Source organism: Hyaena hyaena, unplaced genomic scaffold (assembly GCF_003009895.1).
Source record: "Hyaena hyaena isolate Hyena2069 unplaced genomic scaffold, ASM300989v1 scaffold_111, whole genome shotgun sequence".
In the NCBI taxonomy this organism is placed as follows: domain Eukaryota; kingdom Metazoa; phylum Chordata; class Mammalia; order Carnivora; family Hyaenidae; genus Hyaena; species Hyaena hyaena.
The window spans coordinates 2,708,113-2,733,259 of NW_024080743.1; the positions used below are offsets into that span (position 1 = coordinate 2,708,113).

Genomic DNA, 25,147 nt, shown 5'->3' on the forward strand with positions numbered 1-25,147 from the left:
TATGTGCTTGTGGTGGAAACTGGTAAAAAAACTTCACTTCTCTGGCTGCAGGGATGGGCACTGATTCAATTTTTGCTGAGTGTAATAGCTCATCTTCTTGCCTGTAATATTGGTACAGTTTGGGCATGTGACCCAAGTCTAGCCCATCAGAATACTTCCCTGGGTTTTTTTTTTTCTTTTATTCTCTCTTTCTTTCTTTCTTTCTTTCTCTCTTTCTCTCTTTCTCTCTCTCTTTCCTTTCTTCCTTTTCTTTCTCCCTTCCATCCTTTCTTTCTCCCTCTCTTCCTTCCTTTCCTTCTTTTTTTTGGTCTAGAACTCTGAAGGTGGGGAATATGGATGGGGGAAGGAAGTAGAAGGAGGAAATTACCTTTTCCTAGCTGGTTACTATAGTAATAGGAAGCCTTGCTGAATGCCCTGTTTCCTACTAAACAGAAAAGGCCATTTGCAGAAGAGGAAAATGAAAACACCATTCAAAGAGGAGCAGAAACGAGAGGGAGAGAGAGAAAGGGGGGAAAGGGAGAGACTGAGGGAGATTGAGATAAATGATACTGGTATCTTTCTAGTTTCTCTTTCCGGGCAAGACCAAAGTAAGGGGTTCCGCCCCTCCAAAGCTTGTTCAGGTTGCAGTCGTAACCCTTGCAATCAAAAACGTCTTGCCCAATATACCACTTGTCATATGAGAGTTCTCACAATAAGACTCAACCATCTTTCTATCCTTGTTTATATCCCTCATGCTAGATTCCATTAAATTTGTTCTCATTCTTAGGCTATATCACACCTTTTCACATTTTATAGATTTGCATTTTGTCTTATTTGCATATTAATATTACTATGTCCAGATCCTGAGCCTTCCAGCCTACTTTGTGAATATGTATTATTGATGCTTATATCCTGTCCTGAACAGTATAGAGCATAGTTCTCCACACACAGAAGTACATCTTTAACATTATTAAATAAATATCTATTTTAAAATTTATTTATTGTAAGGGCTACTCTATGGTCAGATGTTTCTAGGAAAAGGGGAATAAAGAAGAATAATGCCCTCAAACCCTCAAAGAGCTTGAAGTTGAATCAGGGGAGTCAAATATGTAATACTTGCTGTAAGAGAAAAAAATAAAACATTTTGACACATATTGTTTCACTTAGTCCATTTGGTAAAGATTTAATGTTGATATTCTTAGCTTTCCCAATTGAGCTAAAAAAAAAAAAAAGAACAAACCCAAAAAAACTCAGACTGTGAGAGTTTAGTGAACTTGCTCAAGATCACTCACCTAATAAAGTGACAGAGGCTGGCTAGCAACTGAGGTCCATGGTCTTCCGGGATTACTATTTCTGATTCTCTTCCTCTTACCTCATGCTGTCTCTTTTACCTTGTCCACATCTTTGAATGTTCAGTGGGCAAAATAACAGTGTAAACATAGATAAGAAGGTTTATCTTTCTTACCGTTGGATATAATTCTGTCTCTCAATCTCTCTCTCTCTCTCTTTCTCTCTCTCTCATCCCCTCTCCTCCAAATTTTGGTGATTTAATCTTCCAAGGCTTGTGTTATAAGCAGGGTATATGCAAATGAGAATTGGAACCTAGCTCTTATGACTCTTGAGTGATTTATTTTGACTGCACATACACTTTTCAATCATTCACCTTAAATTTTTGACTGCCAAGACAGCACAAATATCACTTAGTGGCAGCACATGCAAATTCTTTTGGGGTTGGGATAGAGGAAAGAGGATTTGCCAAGCCTGAGGAGGGTGCATGTGCTACAGGATTCCAGCTCTTGGGAAGCTGTGCACACAGCAGGAGGCTGCTGAGGGTGCACTTTGGAACAAGAAGGAAAACTGCTTTATAATGCATGGTCTCTTCAGGATTCTCCTTTGACAACACTTAATGTTCTACTAGCTAGTGAAGAAAATGTATTTAAAGGGCCCATGTCCATTTTCACAAAGCAAGTAATTAAGAGTGCATTTGGAGTTGATAGGCCAAAAATTAATAATGGGCACACCATATTTTAAGGTCTATTATATGAGGGGTCTAAATTTGCTATACAGTTGACCCTTGAACAGCATGGGTTTGAATTGCAGAGATCTATTTATATGCAGATTCTTTTGGATGACTATAATACAGAACTGTAAATATATTTTCTCTTATAATTTTCTTAATAACATTTTCTTTTCTCTAGCTTTATTGTAACAATACAGTATATACTACACATATCATATAAAATATGTGTTAATCAACTGTTTATTTTATTGGTAAGGGTTCCCATTAGCAGTGAGCTAACAGTAGTTAAATTCTTTGGTATATGTGCTGCTGAAGCAAACACAGTAATTAAGTATTTTGGGAGTCAAAAGTTATACATGAATTTTCTGCTGTGTGGGATGAGGGTGGGATCAGTATTTCTAAAGCAGACGTTGTTTAAGGGTCACCTGTATATACTTTTTACAACCAATAACTGGGTTTAAAAGAAGGGTTCTTGTTATATATGGACACTTAAGCTTTGGATAAAAAGGAATGGGATTTTAACAAATCCTTTTGATTTGATTGCTATGGAAACATTTATTTTTCTTTTGCCGTTTCATTTCTATTTCCCTTTCCAGGCTTATGAAAACAAACTACAAGGACACAGAATGTTTTTCTTTGACCCCTCTGACTCATCTGATGATTTACATTCCTACCTCTGCACCCTGACAATGTTAAAGGGTCTAGCCCTTTCCCATGAGAGAATAACAGCTAATGATTGGGAGCTTGTAGGTTTATAAATATAGTATTTTATAACATTTCCGGTGACTTTTCAATGTTAAATATTGAGAAATACCTAGAAATTTGAATTTTCTGCTCAAATTTTCACATTTTTAATTTTTGGTTATGATTATGTTAGAGAGCTTAATGCTTATTACTGACTTCTGTTCCATATTAATATATCTAGGTTGTATCCGTCAGAATAGACTAAAATATCCTGGGTGGCAGACAATTCCAAATCACATTGGCTTAACACAACAAAATTTTGCTTCAATTTTGCTAATTGAGTACGTACATGCAAAAAAAAAAAAAAAAAAAAAAGAATATAGGCCCATACCTCATAGTATACCCCAAAATTAACTCAAATGAATCATACACTATGTAAGAGCTAACTTACAAAAATTCTAGAAAGAAACATAACAGAACATTTTTGTGATCTTTGGTCAGGCAAAGAGTTCTAAGATACAACATCTAAGCATATGGCATTAAAATTGCATTTAATACAAATTAAAAACCTGTTGAGCTTCAAAAGACACCACTGAGAAAATGAAAAGACAAGCCATAGAGTGGGAGCAAATAATTTCAAATCATGTATCTGGTAAAAGACTTGTATCCAGGATATATAAAGACTTCTTATAACTTGATAATAAGACAAACAGTCCAGCTAAAAAATGGGTAAAAGATTTGAATGTATGTGTCACCAAAGATATAAGAATGGCTAGCTAATAAGCACATGAAAAGATGCTCAACATCATTAGCCATTAGGGAAATAAAAGTTGAAACCAAAATGAGAAACCATTTCACTATCATGGGAGCCAATAGTTCTTTGATTCTTTGTGTAAATAGAAACATGACTAAAAAAACAAGATGACATTCATTCAGCAGTTAGGTAGTAAAGTAGAGAAGGGAGAGAGAGAGAGAAGAGGGACTCTGAGTTCTGTTAGCAAAAGATGACAGAGTCTGTAAAAAATGAAGGAATCTCCTAATAGGCAGGCGAATTATACATTTGACTGGGGAAAGGGTCTGCTAGGTTGGAGATAGTACAATTACAGTACTTAACCTTCACTTAAAAAAAGATAGACCATATCAAGCATTAGTGAGGATGTAGAGAAGTTGAAACCTTCACACGTTGCTCACATTTTGGAAAATGTACACAATGTACCATACAATGCAGCATTTCCACTTTTAGGAATCTATCCAAGAAAAATAAAAACAAGTATCTACACAAAGACTTGTACACAAATTGTTTTTTAAATTTTTTAAATATTTTATTTATTTCTCGGAGAGAGAGAGAGAGAGAGAGAGAGAGAGAGAGAGACAGCGTGAGCAGGGGAGGGTCAGAGAGAGAGAGGGAGCCACAGACTGAAACAGGCTCCAGGCTCTGAGCTGGCAGTCAGCACAGAGCCCGACGCGGGGCTCGAACCCAGAACCGCGAGATCATGACCTAAGCGAAAGTCGGACGCTCAACCGACTAAGCCATCCAGGCTCCCCTGTACACAAATTTTCATAGCAGCGTTACTCATAATAGCCAAAAATTGCAAATAATTCTGATATGCATCTGGTGACAGGTACATTCATACAATGGAGTACTATTTAGTGATACAAAGGGAAGAACTACAGACACGTGGTACAATGTGGATAAACTTCAAAAACATTGTGATGAGTATAACAAGCTGAATCAAAAGACTGTATTGTAGGAGTCCATTTATATAAAGTGGCCAGAAAAGGCAAATCTGTAGAGGCAGATAACATTGCCTGGGGTTCCCAATGGGATTACAAATGGGCATAATGAACATTTTGGAGGTAGTAGAAATGTTTTAAAACTGTGATGGTTGCACATCTAGTTTCTGCTTATTGTAGTCATTCAGAGACCTGAAGTGACAGATATTCTATTTCAACACATGGTTCCATCATCACCACAGCAGAGGGGAAGGGATGTGCCTCTGTCTCTTAAAATTTCCTGGGAAGTGATATGCATCTCTTCTCCCATTTCATTGGTAAAAGTGAGTCACATGGCCATGCCTAACTTCAAAGATGCAAAAGATACAATTTTGCTGTGTCTGGAAAGAGAATGAGAACAATCCTAATGACTATTAGACAGTGACTATTATGTAATGACTATTACATAAACGAATAATAACAAAGGGTATGGTGTACTCTGACTGAAGTTACTTTACTTTGTACTTTTGAGGGACTTGACATTTCTTTTTAAAGTCCTAATCTGGGGTACCTAGGTGGCTCAGTCAGTTAAGCATCTGACTCTTGATCTCGGCTTAGGTCATGATCTCATTGTTGGTGAAATCAAGACTGGTTCAGCGTGCTTGGGATTCTCTCTCAGCCCCTCCCATGCTCATGCGCGCGTGCTTGTTCTCTCTCCCTCTCTCTCTCACACAGTAAATAAACATTAAAAAAAAGTTTCCACCTTCTTTAAAAAAAAAAAGCCCTAATCCAAGACTTCTGGGGAAGATGGCAGAGGAGGGGGATCCTAGGCTCACCTTGTCCTCACATATAAACCTAGATAATACTAACATTTATGTGAAGTCCTAATTTATTGCATGCTGGGTAGTTACCAGAAATTTCTAAGACCCCAGTTATGGGTGTTCTTTATATTTTACTGTGACTACCTTAGCGCCGTTGGTTCCCTGAGCATCTGGTTTACTTAAATTACATTAATGCACGTTTGCACCTGTGCATTTACATAGAAAAAATGACAGGCTTTTTTTTTAATAGTCATCACTGCCCCTGTCATGTATAAGGCATTAGAATACTTTTGGCTAAAGAGACCAAAAGTTAAAGAAGGAAATGGGAATTTCATAGGAAGGCAGATAGCACATTTGTAGATGGAAGAATTTGCTAATTATGAACATTTCTGAAATTGAAATGACTGCCTTGATATATTGAATTACTGAGGATATTGAAACTGTGCATTATTGACTCCTTGATAGATATATTGGGGAGCACTTACACCAAATGTTCTTCAGAACTGATGTTCTATGATTAGAATTTGCTTCAAAGAAATACACCTATTGGTGTAATATCTTTACTCATTTTTGAACTGTACCTACTTTTTTAAGTTCAATACTCCTCTCAACCAAAAATGTTAAGGGCATGAAAGAGGAATTTTGGAGAGCCTTTATAATAAAATTGAGAAAGTGAAACTTGAAAGGTAGCTGATAGAGGCCATAGCAAGATAGACTTAAATTCAATTAGGATTATTACTTAGGAGAAGCTAAGGTGTGGAAGGTGTAGTTATTGAATAGTGTGGATAGAATGAATGTTTATTGGCCAAATCCTGAGATTATGGGTTGAGGGAGTCCCTTTTGAAATATGAGCAAAGTGAGTTTAGGCCCAAGAGGTAATTTTTCGGAGAAGAAAAAAATGTATTAATTTATCTTTGTATTTTATTCCTGTTATAGGAGACAAAAGTATAAAATGATTTTTAAATTACTTTGACAAAGTTATAAACAAAGGTATTCCTGGTGGCTACTAAGGGGAGCTGGGTTGTATCTAAGGATAACACAGAGACAAGCATGCACACTGCCAGTTTGTCACTTGGGACTCCGGTCGGGAGCAGAATATTGTCAGGTTAATGATCTGCCCTAGTATGAAAAAGTTCTGTATTTCTAAAATAAATCACTTTGCACAGAATTATTCTCAGATTTCATCACAATTAGGAATGACTGCAAAGCAGATACACAGGAAAACCTTTCACCGTCAAGGAAAAAAAGACCGAAAATCTTCTACACAAGGAGCTCCCGATGAGGAATTTGGGACTGTACAATCATCGCCAAGCAACATTTAATCCTGACATCCAAGGTTTCCTCACCGAAGGGAATTCAAGCAGCAGGCTTCAAGTGAAGATAGAAGAAACGTGCCTTATCTAAGATAACGAAAGGAAATTGGCAAGATGTAGAGATCACTGTTGCATTTTTCGGAAAAAAAAATCCCAACAATCATGCACGGTGAAGACTGGACACGACGCTCCGCTTTATACACAGTGACACACGCCGACGTCCAGGAGCGCAGCGATCACTATTGTGTTAGCGCCGGCGGCGGAAGGACTTATCCCCATCGCTACGTTAAAGAGTCCTTCTTTGTTCAGCTTCGGCCAGGGACGCAGGGCGCGGTGTTCTTCCGCTCTCGCCGCACAGTCCCCGCCCCCTCGCAGCCCTGGAGAGCTGCCATTCGGCACCGGAGTCGCTCCGAGCTCCCAGAATGCACCGGCAGTCCGCGGGAAACCAAAATGGCGAAGGGCTGTAGTGAAGTGGTCTGTGTTTGAGGCCGGTGTAAGAAGGCTCACTCTACTCTCAACCCTCGTCCCCAGGACCTCGGTTTGTGCGTGTGCATGTGCGGGTGCCCGGTGGGGCGGGTGCCCAGTAAGTACTTGGACTCGCAGGGGAAGCGCCCAAGGGGACGTGATTGGTTGTTTTTTCCTGTATGAAGCGGTTGGCACCACTGAAGTGACCGAATGAGGTGAGAGACCTTGGCCTGGGAACCAGGCTCTTCCGGAGGAGGTGGGGGCGGGGGGTGAAGGAAGAAAGGAAGCAAGTATAAAAGGGAAAGATGGAGGATCGAGGTGGGGGTGGGATCTCTAGTGTGTGTATGTGGGTCCCTTGCATTTATGTATATGTTGAAAAGAATGGTTAGAATGGAGTAGTCAGTTGGGTGTTGGAGAAAATAGGGAGCGAACAAGGCATTGGGGAAGTCGGTTGGAGGACCAAGATGAAACGTTGAGACGGGGAAGCTGTGTTTGGAGGGGAAGGAAGGAACCTGGGGGCGGGAGACGGTTGGAGGGGCAGGATGAACCTGGTGATGAGGGGGTGGGGAACCGAGGGGAGGAGCCGTTAGGAAATGCGGACTGAGGGAGACGTGGGGAGCTGAATGAAGGGGCTGCCTGGGACCTTAGGGGGCGCAAAGGGAAGTAGCAGCTTGGAACCAAAGGGTGGTGGAATTGTATGGAATTGGAGTAAGGGGCTAGAGTAGAAAGGCAGAATGGAGTAAGAGGATAAGGGAAACACTTAGTGGAGGCTGGAAGCAACCCTGAAAGCTTTAAAGGGGAGAAGTGGGAGGGAAAGTGTGAGATGGGGGAAGGACACCTTATATTTTGAGCACACAATAAATATAACTCCTGTCCCTGCTCGGAGGTAGATATGTATTATTCATTTCTACAGCTAAGGTAATACGGTTCAAGGGATTTTAACTAATTTGCCAGGATTTCTTAACATATTTTGGTAGTGCCAGAATTCTTAACTCTGAGTGTGTGTTTTACAATCTGGTGTCTTTGGTTGCTAGAATTTTTCTTTGGAAGCAACTAGAGGGAACAGATGGATTTACCGGGGTGATTTGACGAACAGAGAGAGGGTTCGTGAACAATGGGAAAAGGGATATGAAATGTTACTCTTCTTTGAAACCTTTAACTTTGGTTAAAGATAGAGCCATTTACAAATTCATATATGCAGACCTAGGTAGGCCTGTGTATAATGTAAGAAAGCACCATGTGAGGTCAGTCCAGAACCAGAAATATGTAATTAGTGCCTGATTTAATTTGACTCCAGTTACTCCGGTAGTAGTAACTTTCTCCTTCGTATTAATTCCATGTGACTCTTATGTATACCTGGCCTACAGGCTGGTTTCAATTTCCATGTTTTCATTCTGTCTTGAGAATTCCTTTTGGGAGGGGTGGCAGTGGATTGCAAAGACTGAATTTAAAAGTATTTTATGAGGACAAAGTAAAATGTACTTGCATTCTTAAGTGACCTTTTTTCAAAGGCTTGAAAATTGGAGCCATTTTGACCAAGAGCTTTAGGTGCCCTGTAGTTTTGGCAAGGAAAGAGTTGATTTTAATTTTAAGTTTCTTAACATAAAGCATTATTTTCTTGATATTTAGAATGTTATTCATACTCCAACAATATGCATTTTTAGCTTGAGAAGGAATACAAGGTGAAATTTTGTTTTTGTGTTTTTAGGTCCTAAATATAAAAACATTCGAATTCACGTTTTAAGTATGCTCACCACTTTTTTGTAAAGTACTAAAAATATTCTAAAATATTTGAATTAAGAGTGCACCTGTTAACTGATACTGCATATTCTTGTTAATGGGCATTAACCGAAATCTATACCTAATCAGGATGAAATGCACACACATTTGTAGAACAAGAAGTATAGAAATCATCTGGTTAAACTTTTTTACTGGATGAAACAAAATATATTTAATAATCCTTTTAATTATGACATTTGCCTGAAAGCTCAGTTTGGAAAGGAATTTTATTGGGTGTTTTTTGCTATGGGTCATAAATTTCTTTGATGTCATTGATTATACCTTTCCTTAGATCCTTGACTGGAAGGTGATTTGCTTATTCGTGTTTCAGCATAATCTTTATATCTGACTTTAGGAAACTGGTAGTATAGTAATCTATTTTGACAGATGGAGGAATTTGCGTCTAAGGAGTTGTCATGGCCAACATCTGTAGCTGGCTGGTTCTGAAAGTAACATTTAACTGCTGTTTTAGTGTAACCTTCCATGAATGATATTCTTTGGTTGATATTTTTATGCTTTGTTTTTCTTGCTTTTACAGGATTTGGTTATTGCAGTAAAATGCAGTATAACAACTTTAAACTGGAATGTGGACGTTTCCCTGTAGATATTTTAAAAAAATTTTTTTAATGTCTTTATTTTATTTTGAGAGACAGAGACAGCGAGCAGGGGAGGGGCAGAGAGAGAGGGAGATAGAATCTGAAGCAGGTTCCAGGCTCAGAGCTGTCAGCACAGAGCCTGACGTAGGGCTCGAACCCACGGACTGTGAGATCATGACCTCGGCCGAAGTCGGACGCTTAACTGGCTGAGCCACCCAGGGCCCCTCCCTGTGTTTTTTTTTTAATATATTTTTTTTATGTATTAGTGTACTGCTGTTCAGTAGAACTTTCTGCACTGATGGCAGTGATCTATATCTGTTCTATCCACTACGGTGGCCAGTAGCTACATGTAGATGTTGAATACTAGAAATGTAACTGGTGTGACGGAGAACTGAATTTATAATTCAGTTCATTAGTTTTAAATGGCCATCTGTAGCTAGTGGCTCCTGTACTGGACAGCACTGTATTAGGAGTTATGACATCCATTTATTAGGAATTGTCGCATGTATAACCATGAAAACCATAGGAACCCAAGAATAAGGAACTGTTTTGGAACTAAGGATTGAAATTCTCTTTGTACCTTTTATTCTTCATTTTTGTCTCACACGGAGTCTTCTGTCCTATCTCTGTTTGCAAAAAGGATGAAGAAGGTAGCAACTTTTTGATTGTTTTTCCTTTGTCAAACAACAACAATAATGAATGTTGTTGTTTTTTTTAATATTTTTTTAATGTTTTATTTGTTTCTGAGAGAGACAGAGACAGCGTGAGCAGGGGACAGCCAGAGAGAAGGAGACACAGAATCTGAAACAGGCTTCAGGCTCTGAGCTAGCTGTCAGCACAGAGCCTGATTCGGGGCTCAAACTCATGAACCGTGAGATCATGACCCGAGCCAAAGCCCGATACTTAACCGACTGAGCCACCCGGGTGCCCCAACAATAATGAATGTTAAGGAAGTTAGTTTACTTTATTTTTTAAAAACTTACTTTGTATACATCAATTAAGAAAGCTTTTTATTAAGGAAAATTTAGGAACATACAAAGGAACAAAATACTATAATTAACTTTTTTGTATCCATGCTTGTTTCATCTATACTTCTATGCGCTGCCCACTCCGCTCCGTATTTTAAGAAGCTTTTTAAAGGTAAAGTTTACATATACTAACTGTACACTTTTTAAGTAATAACTTTATTGACCTGTAATGTATATATCATACTTATATGTATGTAATTTACATGTATGTATCCTTTTAAGGTACAGTTTACTGATTTTTTTAGTATATTCACAGAGTTGTGCAACCATCACCATTATCTAATTTCAGAACATTTTCATCAGCCCTCAAAGAAATCTGTAACCATTAGTAGTCAGTCTCCATTATTCCCTCCTACTGCCCCTGGCAACCACTAATCTATTTTCTGTGTTTATATTTTGCGTGTTTTGGACATTTCAACATAAACAGAATCATAAAATATGTGGCCTTTTGTGTCTGGCTTCTTTCTCTTAACACAGTGTTGTCAGCGACATCCATGTTGCAGCTTGTATCAGTACTTCATTTCTTTTTATGGCCCAGGTACATTTCATGGAATGAATATATATTCATTTTGTTAATCCAGCCATCAGTTGATGGGCATTTGGGTTGTTTCTATTTTTGGCTGTTATAAATAATGCTGCTTTGAACATTCATTTACAGGATTGTGTGTATATGTGTTTCCATTTGTCTTGGATACAAACCTAGGAGTGGAATTGCTGGGTCAGGTGACACCTCCGTGTTTAACATTTTGAGAAATTGCTGAACTGTTTTCCAAAGGGACTGCCTGCACACTTTTACAGTTTCACGAACAACTACGAGGGTTCCAGTTTCTCTACATCCTTACCAGTACTTGTCTCTTTGTTTGTAACCATCCTAGTGTGTGTGCAGTGGTACCTCATTGTGGTTTTGATTTGCATTATCCTGATGACTAATGCTGTTGAGCGTCTTTTCCGTGTAGTTATTAGCCTTTTGTACATCTTCTTTGGAGAACTGTTGATTAAGGCCCTTTGCCCATTTAAAAAATTGGATTATTTATGTTTTCACTACTGAATTGTAAGTGTTCTTTTTGTGTTTTGGTGATAAGTCCCTTTTTGGATGTGTGATTTGCAATTATTTTCTCCTTTGAGTTATTCTTTCAGTTGATGGTGTACTTTGGAGCACAAAAATCTTTAATTTTGATGAAGTCTGATTTACCCCATTTTCTTGTTTTCTTGTGCTGTTGATGTCATATCTAAGAAAATGTTGCCTAATGCTATAGAATATTTTTTCCCCAGAAAGCTCACATGTAATCTTTTTTAACTATTCTCTGTTCTAATAATTTCTCATTTTTTTCACTTTAGATATATTTTGTCTAGAACTTCATATAAATGGAATCACTAAGTGTGCATGTCAGGGGCCACTGGGGTAGCTGGTTGCGTGTCTGATTCTTGATTTTAGCTTAGGTTCTTATCCTAGGGTTGTTGGATCAAGCCCTATGATAGGCTCTGCACTGAATGTGGCACCTGTTTAAGACTCTCTCTCTCCTCCTCTCTCCCCCCTCCCTCCCTCCCCACTCTCCCTCTCCCTCTCTCTCTGGTTCTGTATCTCTCCCCTCTCCCCCCTCCCCTAACCCTTCCCTGCTCATGTTCTTTCTCTAAGATAAAAAAAATAAAGTAAAAATTAAAAACTATGCATGCGAGTTAAAATTTGTTAAACATTTTGTTTCATAAAGCTACAACTGGGGTTTTACCTTGAAAATTCCATTCTGCAAGGGATATTGTAGTAATGACCTAAGAATCTTGTGTTGTGACAGTCCTGACCACCAGTACTTTGTGATAAAAAGGGTTTTTTTCCATGGTTTCTGACAACATTTCTGGTATTTCGAATGGATAAAATTGAGTAAGGGCTTAATGATTATATCCTTCCAAGTAAAAATTAGGGGAATAGGGCAACGTGAGGGATCTTTGTGATGCTGGAAATATTGGTGTCTTGACTGTATTGATGTTAATATTTTGGTTCTGATGTTATTCAGTCATTTTTAAAGATGCTGTCATTTGGGCAAACTGGGTGTAAGTTACACAGAATGTATTTTTTCTCACAACTATGTGTCAATTTACAGTTACCTCAAACTAAAAAGTTCAGTTAGAAAATAAAAATTAGAGATAAAACTGGAGCAGGACATGCATCAAAAGAGTGGGTTGAATTTGTTTAGTTTCAGTTAGCCAGGTGATAAAAACAATCCAAAGATGAGTTTTGGTTTTTTTCTGTCCTTGTTAGTGAAGTTTATATTTCAGAAAAAATTCTCAAGAACTTTTTTGGTTGTGCCGGGGGATTGGTGAAATGGGAAGACAGTTGTCTAGTGGAGAGTATAGAATGTGTACTCAGAAGATTAGGATATGCCCTCTCCCCCCCTTTTTTTTTAAATGTAGGTTTCACACCTGGCGCGGAGCCCAATATGGAACTTGAACTCAAGACCCTGAAATCAAGACCTGAGCTGAGATCAAGGTCGCTTAACTGAGTGAGCCACTCAGGTGCCCCAGGATATGCTTCTAATCTGCTAGCTCTGCAACAGCTTTAGTTTTTTTCTCCTATTAAATGGAGATATTACCTCCCTGTTTTGCTCACAGGAGTGCTGCAGGGTTAAGAAGGAAAATAAAGGAAAAAATACTTCATAAACTCTAGGTGTAATATAATCGTATGAATTTATTTAAAAATAATTTTGCAGAAGAGTTGTTATATAGAACAAGAGACCCACCCACTTGTGATGAACCTGTGCACTGAAGACACCCTGGGATGTTTTATAAATTGCTGATCAGTCTTAATAATTCTAATTGATGTTAAATAAGTACCAGAATTGACCTGTAGAGCTAAAAACCAAAACCCAAATGAGCAAAACCAGTTTCTTAGAACTCATACCCTAGAGATTCCAAACTCTAGGTTTGGTATGGGCTTTTGTATATTTTTGTGTTTTTAAATTTTTCTTCTTGATTTTGTTTTGTAGCCAGGGTTAAGAAGTGCTAAATTTTGTACTAGGGTCAAGATTAGAAATTTGCCAGTTCTTGCTAAAACATCACTAAGAGCTGTACAAAGGGAAGAATGATTAATAATAGGCATATTTTTCATACTTGAAAAAGGGAAATATTTTAGTACTGTTTTCATCACACTCCTATTTATTTTATTATTATTATTTTTAATGTTTTATTTATTTCTAGGAGAGAGAGAGAGACAGCGTGAGCAGGGGAGGGTCAGAGAGAGAGGGAGTGACAGACTCTGAAACAGGCTCCAGGCTCTGAGCTGGCAGTCAGCACAGAGCCCGACGCAGGGCTCGAACCCACGAACCACGAGATCATGACCTAAGTGAAAGTCGGACGCTTAACCGACTAAGCCACCCAGGCGCCCCTATTTAAGATATTTTAAATTGGTGGCTAATAAAGCAGTTAGTGGAACTTTGTAGTCTGGGAAACTTGTAGATTGTTAAAGGTTGTATAAAATTGCATTTAGGTGTTGTGAGAAAAAAATTCTCCATTCAGAGAAGTGTTTAAAGAGAGGCTAGGTGATCATCTTATTTAGGAATGTTATAAAGAGGGTTTTTTTCATTACCTTGGAAGTTAATGACTTTCCAGGTACTTTAAAAAGCTAAAATAAGTTTCTAGATTATAATCAAAGTTAATGGACTATTTTTCCCTTAGGTTAATGATGAGAATGACTAGGGAGGTTGGAATCCTTCCTAAAGTTGAGTTTCTCCTGAGTTCCCTTTTTTCTGTTTTTCTCTTAAGTTTCATAATCTTGTCCACTGTTGAAAGTTGCCTAAACTCATCTCTTAAATTTTTGTTTCTTAGAAACAAGCAGAAGAATATGATGTTATTTTAAGTTTTAGTTTTAAGAGTTTTGTTGCTGCTCATTAGAGAGGAGCAAACAACAGTGGCTATTTGCAAACATTAAAAAATGTTTAAAGGACACCAGAGTGGCTTATTTGGTTAAGCATCTGACTTGGGGTCAATTAATGATCTCATGGTTCATGAGTTAGAGTGGAACCCTGTGTCGGGCTCTCTGCTGTCAGCAGAGTCCGCTATAGGTCCTCTGCTATCCTATCTATCTCTCTGCCCCTCCCCTGGGCTCTGTCTCTTACTCAAAAATAAGTAAAGTTAAAACATGTTTAAATATGTCTTACAGTGTGTCCTGGTGCACTGATTCTCAAACATTTTGGACTCAGGACCCCTTTACACTCTTAACTATTGAGGACCCCAAGAACTTTTATGTGGGTTATCTCTATTAATGTTTACTGTGTTAGAAATTGAAACTGAGAAAATATAAAAACAAGAATACACATGTTCACATACCTTTAGTCTTTAGAGATGAATCACCACATATTATTTAGTCTCTGGAAAATCCCACACTAAACTTATGGGAGAATGAAAGTGAAAAAGGCAAATAAAATGCCTTAGTATTATTTTAAAACTAGCTAGGACCTTGTCGACTTTGTAGATTCCCAGGGACCATAAATTTAGATTACTACTAATAGTCCACTGTTTCTTTATGGAGTTGGGATTGTTTCATGCATTACATGGTATTTTAGCATTCCTGGCCTCGCCTTAAGCAGATTTGTTTGTCTCTTCATAGAAAAAATTTGAGTCTCTCAGACATGTACTGCTTCCAATTCTGTCTTCACATCTACCAACTTAACTATAAATGAATCTACCTTCACATCAGAAGTAATGTACCTTCTCTGGTTCAAGGCTAGTCTTTCCCTTATACATGAGATTCTATTTTTCTGACTTGTGTTTTCAGTTATTTTTTGACATCTTTTATATTAGAAACATGGTCAAGGCTTTTTATATTTAAAAAAGGAAGAAGCCATTCACCTATATATATGTACTTTATATATGTACTTTTCTCTCCTGTGTATAACCAGGCTTTTTGAAAAAAATCTCAAAAAAAAAAAATGAAAAAAGTCTCAACTAGGCTCCCATTCACAGCTTTATTAATAAGATGTATTTTTTTATATACATACACTCAGTGTAGAAAATTTAAATATTAGAATTTAAAAGGTAATCTATGTCACCCAGAAACCTACCAAAATTGCCTTTGTCTAGTCTCATTGTCTTTCCTTTTTTTAAGTTTATTTTGAGAGAACGTACATGCACATGTGCACACACATGCACACAACCAGGGGAAGGGCAGAGAGAGAGCATCCCAAGCAGGCCCTGTGCTGTCGACTTGGGGCTTGAACTCACAAACTGAACTGTGAGATCATGACTTGAGCCCAAATCAAGAGTTGGATACTTAACCAGCTGAGCCACCCTCATTATCTTATTTCTAAAAATAGTATTTTTTAATCTTTTTATTTATTTTAGCATTTTTATTTATTATTGAGAGACAGAGAGAGACAGAACATGAGCACGGGAGGAGCAGAGATAGGGGGAGACACAGAATCTGAAGGAGGCCCCAGGCTCTGAGCTGTCAGCATAGAGCCTGACGTGGGGCTCTAACTCAAAAACTGCGACGTCATGACCTGAGCTGAAGTCGGACTCTTAACCGACTGAGCCACCCAATCACCCCTAAAGATAGTTTTAATTTATGTTAAACACGTTAAAATTTCCTTTAATAATGCATGTTTTGACTAAAACTACCAAAGAGTACAGAAGGGGAAGGGTTTAAAAGAAAAAGCTATAGACTTTAGGCCTCTGGAGTCCTGTTTTGAGAAAGAATCATTAATTTTTTAAAAAATTGATTTATATATTTTGAGAGAGAGGGACAAGAATGAATGTGGGAGGGGCAGAGAGTGAGGAAGAGAGAGAATCCTAAGCAGACTCCATGCTATCAGCGTGGAGCCCACCTAGGGGCTCAATCTCACAAATGGCGAGATCAAGACCTTAGCCGAAGTCAAAAGTAGAACACTTAACTCACTGAGCCAATCAGGTGCACCTACTTTAATTTTAAGTGTTATTTTCCTTTGTTCTGGTCTTGTATGCTAAAAATACTTTTAATGGCATATAATACTTTTATACTGCTATTACTCATTTTAGACATCTTGCCATGTAAAGGCTTTCTTGCTGTGATAAAGATTCTGTTTACATATGCCCTATATCTCTTTTCCCTTTTCCATTCTTTTGGTTTTCTGTTGGTCACTTCTGTAACTTTAAACTTAGGTCTTTTTTCTTATTCCTTCAACTCTAGGTTTTATTTCTCCCCTTTATTAGGTGAATATTATTATAGTCCCTGTCTTTACCTTCATTTCTCTTCCTCCTTCCATCTCTCACTTTTTGTCATCTTTACTTTGCTTATGTATTTTAAAATTTGATAACATTTAATATTCTGTTCTTTTTTTTTAAAGTTTATTTTGAGAGAGTGAGTGGTGGAAGGGCAGAGAGAGAGGGAGACAGAATCTGAAGCAGCCTCCCTGCTGCCAGCAAAGAGCCCGATGCAAGGCTCGAAGTAAAGTACTGTGAGATCATGACCTGAGTGAAAATCAAGAGTCGGATGCTTTTCTGAGCCACCCAGGTGCCCCTTAATATTCTGTTCTTAACTGTAATTTTCCATGCTTTGTTTATAGGTTGTTTCTAAAGGTTGAAAATTGATAAATAGCTTTTATATTATTTTGACCAAGTTAATATTGTTTTCCAAGTAGTATATTAGAGCCAGGTAGTACCACGATTACAGTTGCTTACTAGTAATACGTTATTTCTGACTTTGTCTTGTCTGTACATTTTTCTACTGTCCTATACCGTCTAATTTTGTTAAGTCCTTCTTTTCCTTCAAACATCTCTCTCTGGGAGTCTTCTTTCCCCTTTTAATCCAGATTGGTTGCTCTCTAGGTCTTTTCCATGGCTGCCATCTGGAACTTCCCTATGTTAATCTCTTGTGTTGGATGTGCTATTTCCTGCATCTCATGTTTTTTCTTTCTTAGAGGGTACTTCATCATTTTGCTAGAACCAAACCCTCAAGTTTTGGCTTGACATCTTAAGATTTATTTTAAATGCCTTCCTTTTTAAAAATTTAGTTTGGTTAATAGAGGATTCTAATTTGAATGTTGTCTTTCACAATTTTGAGGCATTGCTCCATTGTCTTCTAGAATCCAGTGTTGCTTTTAAGAAGTTATATAATTATAAGTTTGATTTTTTTTTTTAATGTTTATTTTTGAGGGGAGGGGCAGAGCGGGAAAGAGACAGAGGATCTAAAACAGGTTTTGTGCTGTGAATGCAAAGCCCAGCATAGGGCTTGAACTCTTGAACCGTGAGATCATGAACTGAGCTGAAGTCAGATGCTTAACCTACTGAGCCACCCAGGCACTTCTTAAGTCTGATTTTCTTATAGGTAACTTGAATTTTCTATTTGGAAGCTTGTGATCTTCTGTTTTTAGTGTTACGCAATTTCCTGTGAATTTAGGGTTTTTAAAAATCAGTACTTTAAAAATACAGTTGTTTAGAAGATTCCTATTTCCTTTTGGCTCTGGGAAGTTTTCTTTTATTAATTAAAAAGTAATTTTTCCTCATACCTTTTGGAGTGGCTATTATCAAAGACAAGAAATAACAAATGTTGTCGATGTGTGGGGGGAAAGGGAACCTTGTGTACTGTTGGTGGAAATGTAAATTGGTCTAGTTACCATGGAAAACAGTATGGAGGTTCCTCAGAAAATTAAAAATAGGACTACCAAATGATCCAGCATTCCATTCCTGGGTATTTATTTAAAGAAAAGGAAAACACTTAACTTGAAAAAATGTGCATCTGCAAGTTCATTGCAGCATTTTTTACAGTACCCAACATATGGAAACAACCTAGGTGTCCAATGATAGGTCAGTGGATAAAGAAAATGTAGTATAAGTATACAGAGCAATATTATTTAACTATAAAAAAACATGAAATCTTACCATCTGCCGTAACATGGATCTTGAAGACATTATGCTAGGTGAAGTAAGTCAGAAACAGGAACAAATACTGTATGATCTCACATGTGGAATCTACTAAAATTGCCACAACAAAACCAAAGAGAACTAATGGCCTAGTAAGTTGCTGTTATTAATGGGGATTTTTAGGAGCTTGAGGCCAAAGTGGGAAAAAAAGATTGAGAAATACTTGCTTATAAGTTCCAGTCATGACAGATAAAGCCTTTTATTGTCTGTTTCTTGACAGCCTCATCTCACTGGAATAATGAGAAATAATTAATTGTGACTGGAGTATTGGGGAGTGAGAATAAGATTGTATGAGAGAGGTTAGCTTGTGAAAGCATTTCATATTTTGAAGGGTTTTAGATTTTATTCTTGACCTATGTATTTCCTAACTTAAGTAATTTTGTTGCCAACAAAATTTATTTTTAGCCATATTGGACTATCATCTCTATTATTTATGTTTTTATATGTGTTAACTTTAATGTACTTAGCTTCATTCTAAGTAATAACCCATCAGTCTAGCATTAAATATATTTTTAATATTTACATTAAAGTAATTACATAAAATGAAAAATATCCCCTGCCAAGGTACTCATTCCAGCTCTCTGGGAAACACTATATTTCATCAAATACAGATGCCATCAATTACAAGATATACTATTATTTGTTGTATTACTAAGAAATAAAGAGCCCGGCTAATTAAGGCACTTATCATGTAAAGGTTTTATTTTTTTGCCACTTGTAAGACAGCTTTTTAATATCCGTTGTTCTTATAAAAAGGAAAGTATGATTGAAATACATTGGGTAAAGGTATTTCTAAGATGACTTTTTAAAGTTTTCTTTTGAATCACTAAAAACAAAATAAAAGCTTTATTGAGGTATTTCATATGCCATTATAATTCACTCTTTTAAGGTATACAATTTAGTGGGGATTCCCCCCTCACAGACCATGTTATCACTACTGTCTAATTTTAGAATATTTTTTTTACCCCCTAAGAAATCTCCTACCAGTTCACATTCATTCCCCATTTTCCCCTTCTCTCCCTCCAGTCCCAGGCAACCACTATTGTCTGGTTTATATTTTGCCTGTTCTGGACATTTCACATAAACAGAATCATGTAATATGTGGCCTTTTGTGTCTGGCTTCTTTCTCTTAACACAGTGTTGTCAGCGACATCCATATTGCAGCTTGTATCAATACTTCATTTCTTTTTATGGCCCAAATACGTTTCATTGGTTGGGTATATATTCATTTTGTTAATCCAACCATCAGTTGATGGGCATTTGGGTTGTTTCTGTTTTTGGCTGTTATAAATAATGCTGCTTTGAATATTCATTTACAGGATTGTGTGTACATGTGTTTTCATTTGTCTTGGATACAAATCTAGGAGTGGAATTGCTGGGTCAGGTGACACCTCCGTGTTTAACATTTTGAGAAATTGCCAGACTGCCTGCACCCTTTTACAGTTTCACGAACAACTATGAGGGTTCCAGTTTCTCTACATCCTTACCAATACTTGTCTCTTTGTTTGTAACCATCCTCGTGTGTATGCAGTGGTACCTCATTGTGGTTTTGATTTGCATTATCCTAATGACTAATGCTGTTGAGCATCTTTTCCATGTAGTTATTGGCCTTTTGTACATCTTCTTTGGAGAACTGTTGATTAAGGCCCTTTGCCCATTTAAAAAACTGGATTATTGGGGCATCTGGGTGACTCATTGGTTGAAGTGTTGGACTTAAGCCCAGGTCATAATCTCAACGGTACATGAGTTTGAGCCCCACATCAGGCTCTCTGCTGTCAACGCAGGGCCCATTTCAGATCCTCTATTCACCCCCCCCCAACTCAAAAACTAAATTGGGTTATTTATGTTTTCACTGTTGAGTTGTAAGCATTCTTTATGTGTCTTGGTGATAAGTCCATTTTGGATGTGTGATTTGCAGTTTCTCCTGCTCTTTGAGTTGTTCTTTCACTTGATGGTGTCCTCTGAAGCACAAAATCTTTAATTTTGATGAAGTCTTATTTATCCCTTTTTCTGGTCTTGCTTGTGCCTTTGATGTCATACCTAAGAAAATGTTGCCCAACACAGAGTGACACAGATTTACTCCTATGTATTTTTCCAAAAATTATATACTTTTAGATTTTAAATTTAGTTTGTGATCCATTTTTTTTTTGGTATGTGGTGTGAGGTAGGTGTCCAGCTTAATTTTTAAAAAATTTTAGATAAGAATACCAATTTTCCTGAACCATTTGTTAAAAAAATCCTTTTCTTTCCCATCGGATTGTTTTGACAGCCTTTTTAAAGGTTAGTTAGACATAAATGTAAGGATTTGTTTCTGAATTTTCAGTTTTATTCCATTTATGCATTCTTTACACCTGCATCATGTCTTGATTACTGTTACTTTGTATTAACTTTTGAAACGAGGAAGTATGAGTCCTTTGGTTTTCTTCTTTTTCAAGGTTATTTGTGTATTCTGGGTTTCTTGTTTTTCTATATGAATTTTAGGAGCAGTCTGTCAATTATTGCGGGAAAAAAAGGCGGCTGGGATTTTAACAGATACTGTAATGAATGTATAGATTGATTTGGGAAATATTGCCATCTTAACAGTGTTAACATCCAGAAACCTGGGATGTTTTTCCAGTTACGTAGGTTTTATTTAATTGCTCTCTCTTTGTAATGTAATCCTCATTGTACCAAGTTTACTTTTTTGGTTGTTCTTAAATTTATTCCTAAGTATTTTTTTCTTTTTTTGGTGCTGTTGAAAATGGAATTTTTAAAAAAATTTTCAGATTATTCATTGGTAGTGTATAGAAATGCATTGGATTGTTGTATATTAATTTGTATTCTGCAGCTTTGCTGGTTTATTCTAGTAGAGTTTAATGTGTATGTATGGTTTCTGAATCACTTTTTAAGTTTTGTAGCCCAATTTCCTCATAGTGCCAATTTTGTGTCTTCATGAGTATTGGTGACCGTATTTCTTGAGCTAAAATATATGGGGATTAAAATAATTATATAAAAATTGGTGCTGGGCCCTATTGCACATTTATAGTTAACTACAGCAGGTCTACTCTTGATTCTCACTGTGGGAAACTAGCTGAACATGTCTGATTTACTATGTACTCCACTTTCTCTGACAGTCATTTGGTTTTGTAGGAGTAAACATTTCATTTTTATTTTTTATTTATTTTTGAGAGAGAGCACAAGTGGGGGAGGGGCAGAGAGGGGAGACAAAAGGTCTGAAGCAGGCTGTTGGCTGACAGCAGCAAGCTCCATATGGTGCTCGAACTCCCGAACCACGAGATCATGACCTGGAGATCATAACCTGAGACGAAGTCAGATACTCAACCAACTGAGCCACCCAGATGCCTCATGGTTTCTGTAGGAATAAAAGATGCCTCAGTATTTTCTTAAATATTTCCTCCCATTGGCTCCAGCACCCGGTTTCTAAGTTTTGATCCAGGTGCTTTTAATATATTCATAAACATTGGTAATGAGTACTTTGCTCCTGATGCCTGCTAGTTGGTGATTTTAAGATATCATCAGTTATAACACAGGTCTACATTTCATAGAGTTAAAAAGTGAAAATTGTCCTTTAGTTAATGACTTGTCTAGGCAGTAGGACCAGCCAATTAGAGCTGTTTAAGCAAAGGAGTGATTAAGACAAATTTTCCGTAGTGCAAACTGAAAGTGCATTATTTAAAGGGTGAGGTCAGTGGCAGGAACATCATTTAGTAGAATATATGGTAATAGTGTAGGCAAGAGCTGATAATCTGAAATAAGGCAGTAGTTGTAGGAGATGTTTAAGAGGTAATCTTTAAAATCTAATTAGCAGGAATTGGTGAGTATTTGGAAGGTCAGGGAAGAGGGAGGAATCAAGGATTACATTTCTAAATTAAGAGCTGATCAGACAATAATGGCATTAACTTAATAGTGGAATTAACTAGAGAAAGGGAAGGAATTTGAAGAAAAATGTCAGTTTTGTTAAAGGTGCTGGGGAATCCAAGTTGAGATGCCTAATGGGCAATTGGCTGTCAGGGTCTGAAGCTTGTGAGATACGATGGGTTGGAGATTTTTAGAAATTGTTAACAGATAAAAGTTGAGTGAAGCATTAGGAGAACATGACTGTTTCAGACACTCCTCTAGGATAGGAGTGATCCCTAGACAACTCCAGCATTTAGAAGGTTGGAAGAGGAAGACTTAGTACAGAAACATCAGAGAGGTGGGAGAAGTCACTACAGGTGAAGAGCTATCACAGAAACCAAAGGAAGTGAATTTCAAGAAAAAGGTCATGATCATCACTTATTAAACAAAGATTAGATACAGTGAATACTAAAATTAGAGCATTGTGTTTATTTGGTCATTTGGAGGTCTTTGATGAAGTTGTTAATAACATTAATCAAGATAGTCAATTTGTAGTGGGTTAAGTGGAATGTACTTTGTTAAGTTTATTGGTGAAAGGATGGGAAGAATGAAATAATTTGTAAGGACCTCTGTTTTGTTTTTAATTCGATTTTAGTTATGGCACGTTTGCATCAAGGACAGTTAAGATTTAAAATAAAGGAAAAAAATAAAGGAGATTCAGCCATTGATAATGTGAGATTTCTCTCCAGTACTGGTAAGAAGAGGTATGTCTACTTTACAGAAGCGAATTAGGTACATGCTTTTGTGGATAAGTTTAGGGGAAGCAGAGGTGGGGAGAAATTTCGTGTTTTGTAGCTTCTGTTTTCTCTGAAATGAGACCCTACCTTGTGAGTGAAGAGTTGAGTGCCCCAGCAGGCCCTCCACCATGTTTGTCTTTCTCAAGGTTTCTACATAACAAAAATGATTGTTTTCTTTTTTTTAAGAAAATTTTTTATTTTGCATATCATAATTTTGCATGTATGTCTAGATGTAGCTCTTAAGCTTTTTGAAAAAATATGTGTCAGCTTTCTCCTGATTTCAGGTTCCCAGAGGCCAGGAGAATAGGTCTTAATCATTTTGAACTCCCAGCTCTTTGAGGAATGGCTGATGTGTACTTTACTATTCCTGGAGAGGTGGCTTTTTTTTTTTAGAATGAGTTTTTTAATACTAAGATGCTCTAAACATTTAAACATATAGAAACAAAATAAACCAGTCTTCACTGAGAAGAGAGAGTGTCATTTCCTCCTGTCCTCGACATTAAGATTCCTTTAGTTGAATGCCTTTATTGTCTGAGGACATTTTTTAATGTTTATGTAGTTTTGAGACAGAGCATGAGTGGAGGAGGGGCAGAGAGAGAGGGATACACAGAATCTGAAGCAGGCTCCAGGCTCTAAGCTGTCAGCACAGAGCCTGATGTGGGGCTGGATCTCCCAAACTGGGAGATCATGCCCTGAGCCACACAGGCACCCCCGACGGCTTTTTGATAGCAATTAACAAATTCTCCACTAAAAAGATGGTAATTTATGCACCTCTGGTTAAGAGCATTTACCTAGTAGAAGCAGTAAGAAAAAACTAAAATGCAGCCTTTGGAATGAGAGAAGATAATTTGCACATAACTTATCTGATAAAGGGTTAGTATCCAAAATCTATAAAGAATTTATCAGACTCAACACCCAAAAAACAAATAATCCAGTTAAGAAATGGGCAGAAGACATGAATAGACATTTTTTTCAAAGAAGACACCCAGGGCCACCAGGGTGGCTCAGTCGGTTAAGCGTCCGACTTCTGCTCAGGTCATAATCTCGCTGTTCGTGGGTTCAAGCCCCGCGTCGGGCTCTTTGCTGACAGCTAGTTCAGAGCCTGGAGCCTGTTTCAGATTCTGTGTCTCCCTCTCTCTAACCCTCCCCTGTTCATTCCGTCTCTCTCTCTCTCTCTCAGAAATAAATAAAAACAAAAAAAAAAAACAGAAGACAGCCAGATGGCTAACAGACACATGAAAAGATGCTCAACATCATTCATCATCAGGGAAGTAAAGATCAAAACTATAGACATCACCTCACACCTGTCATAATGGCTAAAATAAACAACCCAGGAAATAACAGGTGTTGGCGAGGATGTGTAGAGAGAGGAACCCTCTTGTACTGTTGGGAATGGAAACTGGTGCAGCCACCTAGGAAAACAGTGTGGAGATGCCTCAAGTTAAAAATAGAACTACTTTACGATCCAGCAGTTGCACCACTAGGTATTTGCCCAGAGGATACAAAAGTACTGCTTTGAAGGGCGCAAACACCCCAGTCTTTATAGCAGCCTTTTTTTTTTTTTTTTTTAATTGTTTTATTTACTTCTGAGAGAGAGACACACAGGGTTAGCAGGGAAGGGTCAGAGAAGGAGAGAGATAAGAATCTGAAGCAGGCTTCAGGCTCTGAGCTAGCTGTTAGCACAGAGCCCGACGTGGGGCTCGAACCCATGAACCGTGAGATCATGACCTGAGCTGAAGTCGGACGCTTAACTGACGGAGCCACCCAGGCGTCCCATATAGCAGCCTTCTCAACAATAAAGGAAAGAGCCCAAATGCCCATCAACTGATGAGTGGATAAAGATGTGGTACATACATACAATGAAATCTTACTCAGCCATCAAAAAGAATGAAATCTTGGGGCACTTGGGTGGCTTATGTGGTTAAGAGTCTGTCTCTTGATTTTGGCTCAGATCATGGTTGGTGATATTGAGCCCGGCATTGGGCTCTGCACTTACAGCTCGGAGCCTGCTTGGGATACTCTCTCCTCCTTTCTCTCTGACCCTCCCCCACTTACTCATTCTCTCTCCCTATCAAAATAAATAAATAAATAAATAAATAAACATTAAAAAAATGAATTCTTGCCATTTGCAAGATGGAGCTATAGTATACTATTGCTGAGCAAAGTAAGTCGGAGAAAGATACAATATGATTTCAGTCATGTGAAATTTAAGAAACAAAACAAATGAA

The 25,147-nt window shown here is 37.7% G+C and overlaps 1 protein-coding gene across 6 annotated transcripts in view; it reads left to right on the forward strand.

Annotated features, from left to right (window-relative positions):
• The first annotated feature begins 6,953 nt into the window (after window positions 1–6,953).
• Window positions 6,954–25,147, forward strand: part of MTF2 (metal response element binding transcription factor 2) — a 72,835-nt gene continuing 54,641 nt past the window's right edge. For all 6 annotated transcript variants that reach the window (XR_005529123.1, XR_005529124.1, XM_039236440.1 and 3 more), the window contains exon 1: window positions 6,954–7,210. Coding sequence is in view for 4 of the 6 variants with exons in the window: in XM_039236440.1 (XP_039092371.1) it covers window positions 7,206–7,210 (5 nt within the window). In the remaining 2 variants the exon portion in view is untranslated. The remainder of the gene's footprint in view (window positions 7,211–25,147) is intronic.